This window comes from Centruroides sculpturatus, unplaced genomic scaffold (genome assembly GCF_000671375.1).
Source record: "Centruroides sculpturatus isolate CEXI.00-Female unplaced genomic scaffold, Cexi_2.0 scaffold1311, whole genome shotgun sequence".
NCBI lineage: Eukaryota > Metazoa > Arthropoda > Arachnida > Scorpiones > Buthidae > Centruroides > Centruroides sculpturatus.
In genome coordinates this window covers 218,567-223,339 of record NW_019385462.1, presented here as the reverse complement: position 1 = coordinate 223,339, position 4,773 = coordinate 218,567, and the positions used below count along the sequence as shown (strand labels likewise).

General features: G+C 24.1%; 1 protein-coding gene across 1 annotated transcript; it reads right to left on the bottom strand.

Moving 5' to 3' along the window:
- Positions 1-221: 221 nt before the first annotated feature.
- Positions 222-2,633, bottom strand: LOC111639237. The gene is made up of 2 exons (XM_023385047.1): positions 1,940-2,633; positions 222-1,359 (listed from the first exon to the last, which is right to left on the bottom strand). Exons 1-2 carry the CDS (start codon positions 2,565-2,567, stop codon positions 1,265-1,267), a joined length of 723 nt encoding a protein of 240 aa, XP_023240815.1. The 5' UTR covers positions 2,568-2,633; the 3' UTR covers positions 222-1,264.
- Between the last annotated feature and the right edge of the window lie 2,140 nt (positions 2,634-4,773).

The following is a 4,773-nucleotide window of genomic DNA, read 5'->3' as shown; positions in this document are numbered from 1 at the left end:
AAGATATTCATATAGATTAAAAACAAATTTTAATTTAGTAAAATAGTAAAAGATACTTTTTTTTAAAATAGAAAATACAAACCAATCTGTTCTAAATTAGTAACAACAAAAAAACATTTTGTTGTTATTGTTATGCAGAGAATGAATTATATCAAATATAACGATTCCCTAATAAAAACCTAAAATTTTCGGAGAATTTTTTCTAATTTGAATCACCGTGTAAATGATTTAAAAATCAAATTAAATTTGCATAATTTGTACTTTTGAAATTTTGAATTAACTATCAATAGATTAAATTCTGATATTTTTTGTATGCTGAATAAAATTTAGAATTGTACTTGTTCAACTTGACTAGCAAAAACTTGTCGTGGTGATCTTCTAAAAACGTTCATACATTTGTTACAGGAAAAGAAGTGCTTCTAAAACTTTAATATTCAATACTCTGTGTGTCTTATTATCCTCCTCTTTTCTTGAAGTAAAACATTAAATTCCAAAACTTAGAGTTATTCAATGATGAATGACTCATAGTGGATTTTAATAACTATCGCCAAATCTGTAGCTGACATTGTCAACTCCTGCTTCTGTTCCCATGCCAATGATATCTTTCTATAACTTGCAGCAGTATGTTTTGCAATTAATTCAAGAATTAAAAATTAACTTTTTACTTTTTGATAAATTTATATTAATTGTTATTTAATTTATTGTTAATTAAGTGATTTTAAGCATTTGTGGCTTTATTTTGATATTTTTTTAGCTACTTGTAATTCTTTTGTGTTTAAATTTGAGTAAAAAATATTTGACTTCTTGCTTAATTAGCAACTGTAGAAAGTTTTGTTGTTATGCTCACCTACAAGAATATCTGAAGGAACTAACTGTCCTAAAATAAAAACAATGGTATTTGCTTCCTCTAGCAATTGTCAATTGGTGGCAACCTAATGTGTTACAGTGAGTTTACATTAAAAGAATGTATTAAGTGAGTATACCATGTTTATATTCAATTAGATAATTTAAAATTTATAGACAAAAGATTAGTCTGAATTAATATCAACAAATCAAATGTTTATCAGAAATGTAACCAAACTTTTCCAATACTAAAAAATATTTTATTTTTGTCAACGAAAATTTACAAATTTACACAATTTATATACAAAAGTATATGAAAGGTTTGAATGTTTGCAATGAAAAAGTATCACTCATGATTAATTCATTAATCATTCAAATAGCTATAGAAAAATTTCACTTCTTAACCTTGCTTATTTCTATTTCATCTCACTTTCTTGATGTTTTTCTGCCTTCGCTTCATTGCCTCCTCTCTTTTCTTTGCTATTTCTTCAGGGGTACACTTTTTACTGGTTTTGACTTAAAAAAATAAAAATAAAAAATATTTCAATCAATGAACAATGAACTTTAAATTAGATCCTTCTTTTTTTTCATAGCCTATACAAAATAATAATATTAAACAATCTTAAAAAATAAAAAGATTCTAAACTAATTTTCTTTCTCTATCTGATAATATAATGTAAAACAAAAACTAAACATTAAAACATTTGCAGAAAGCTGTAACACAACTATGTCATTTGTCGTAAAAATTTTTAGTTCTGCCATCTTGATTTTAAATTTTGATAAATTAGTATATTGAATAAATTAATATATTTTTATTAATAAAATCAACAGAACTAATTTAATTTTTCATTACTTACACATACCATAATTTTGGTTCAGAACTGTTTATAATGTTTACCAAAATTTAATTTTTAGTTATAAAAATCTTACACACACACTTTCAATTTTTTTTGTCATATTTTTTAACAGATTAATAAAAGATATTTTACTGTATCTTTATGAAAAGTTTATTTAAAATTCTTGAAAAATAAAAGACTTATTCTTACTTCTAATTACTGATATAATATCTAAATTATGCATATTTTCTAAAACTTACTTTGGAATAATTTAGATTTCATTTCAGGTGAAGTGTCGTTGACTAAGACTCCATTCTCTTTTGTATTACTTTTAGAAATTTGTTCATTTGTCCCATTTTTTACTGAATTTTTAATGTTGACATTTACATTTTTAAGTTCATTTTTGACACATGTTGTTGCTTCTGATGTATCACTTTCATTTATAGTAAACAAATCTACACTAGAATATTCTGACTTGTTTTGTACATTGTCAGAAAGAGAAGTTATTCCTGGCATAATTAATTGATCTTCTTGTAACGAGCCAATAATTTCTTCTAAAGAACTATCGCTTTCCCAAAATTCATCTTTTTCGTCACATTTTTTGAAATTCATTTCTGGTTCTTGTGGCAAATTATGATCAGTACTTTTGTTAGGTATGGGAGTATTTTGATTCATTATGTCATTTTTAAATCCTTCGGATTTTTCACATACCGAACTTAACGAATTGTTTTTAGAAAAATTATTATGTTCCAATCGTTCGACTAACTGGGTGGCTTCAATCAAAAAACTTTCATTGGCATTTTCCCATGATTCTTCAGCTGATAATTCTCCTTTAGTAGGACTTAATGAACTTTCAATAACTGAAGAATTATGTTCAGTTGTTTTCATGTTATCACAATTATTTTCCCAAAAACAAGATCTAAAAATATAATTAAATAAAATGAATTTTTAAAATAGTAATTCTAAAACCTACTGTAAAATGAAAAAATTTCTACAGATATAAATTTGCTCTCTATGAAATGAATTCACAAGCCTACTTAAAAACAAAAAGAAATAGTTCAGAAAATTATGGATAATTATTTAAATAAATAATAATTTAAATTATTAGTTTAATTATTTATTATTAGTTTAGTATTATTAGTATTGAGTAAAAAGAACTTCATAAAAAAAAGTTGGTCTTTGTCTCCTTCCTTGAAAAGTATTTTCCATGAAAAAGTGAAAACATTCATTTTTGTAGATTAAGTTTTTTAGTTCTCAAGTTCTCAATATAAAAAACAATCAAGAAAAACTTATCTTTAATTTGTCTTATATATACTTTATTGTTTACAAATAGATTAATTAATTATAAGATTGTTTATAAATAAGACTAAATTATTACTGGGCTGCAATTTTTAAATTGCACACATATACATTCCCACTGTCATCCATTAATTAATTAATTAATCTCAAGAATGGAGTTAGGTAGATGAAAATTGAGATCGGATATGAAAAGCTTAGGGACTGGAGGCCAGGAAGTCAGGTGATAAATTTTTAATAAAAGATGATTATCACAATGCCAGGCTGCAATCTTTAATGTCATAATAAATAATTGCTTAATTTAATTAATTAGAACATTTTGAATCTTGCAAATAATTTCCAAATTTCAGACTTGTAGCATTAAAAAAATTCTTTATCAACTCTAAAGCTAGGTTCACATTGGCATATAAACTGCTACAAAATGGATACAAATTGCCAGTATGTGTCCTTGTGGTGACTGTTCAACTAGTTTGATAGGAGATGAAAGTATCCTCAACTTTAACAAAACTTCAGTTTGTTCAACCAATTAACTTTTTCCTTAAAAGTGGTGATTGTAAACAAAACCTTTTTGAGCAATCGCATTCTAACTGTTCAGCATAGCATGATGCAAACAGTATTTCTCTTTGTTAATGTTCATTTGTAGTGGTGTGTATGATATTGTGAACCTAGCTTAATACAGATACATATTTATATATAACACATCAATTTAACAGCAAAAAAATGTAGTAAAATATTACATGTTAATTTTTAATAACGTAATACTAAAAGAAAAACAGAAGAATTATATTTTATCATCCAGAATAATTTATAATAAAAAGTAATTTATTCTTCAAAATGAATATGAATTAAAAAAAAATAAAAGTTTAATAATGCCTGTTGGAAACAAAAAAAACATGTAGGAAATTTTACTAAAGAAATTTAGTAATTAATTTATTTAATATTATATTATANAAATAACATTAAAATTTTTACCTTAAATAAATTTTTTACTTCTAACAACTGTTTAAAATAATTAAATACAAATATTTATTACAAGATTCTAATATTATGCCTTAAGATTGTGCAAAATATGTATTATTCTATCACTATTTTCTTGGGGAATCCCTATTACTCTCACAAAAAGAACTTTCTTTAATTTTAGATTGTAGAACCAGGTGGAATAGCTTACTAAACATGCTGGAAAGATTTTTATTACTTAAAGATGCTGTCCGAAAAAGACTGGAAACCTAACCTAACCTGGATTATTTTCTACAAAAATTAGATCAAAATTAGGATATAAGACTTTAAATAATTAAAGTCTTGAAAAGTTTGTTTTTAAAAAATGGTAGTCAATAAAAAGGTATTAGGTACTATATATTATTTCTGTTGTATTTTTATTTTTCCATATTATTTTATTTCTGTTTCTAAAAGTTATTATTATAGTTTGTTTAGAATAACACTTTAATTTTTATATTTTTTTTTTATATTCTATATCTTTGAAATAAAAAATGTGAAATGGAATTCAAAATGACTTATATTTTTTATCACTTTAATTTTGTTTTTCAGGAAAAAATTTACCGGTAAACAGGTATTTTAATGTTCATTTACCGAATTACTGGTAAATGAAAAAGTCGGTAAATTTACAATCCTTAATGATGGTTATATCTTTCAATGTAAATGAAAGGATGTTCAAAAGTTAGAAAATATTAAATTTATAAAACTGCCTTGCTTATATAAAGCATTTTTATATGCTTGAAATATATATATATATATATAGAAATCAAATTATACGCCTTTGTGTCCTTAAATTACATACTAA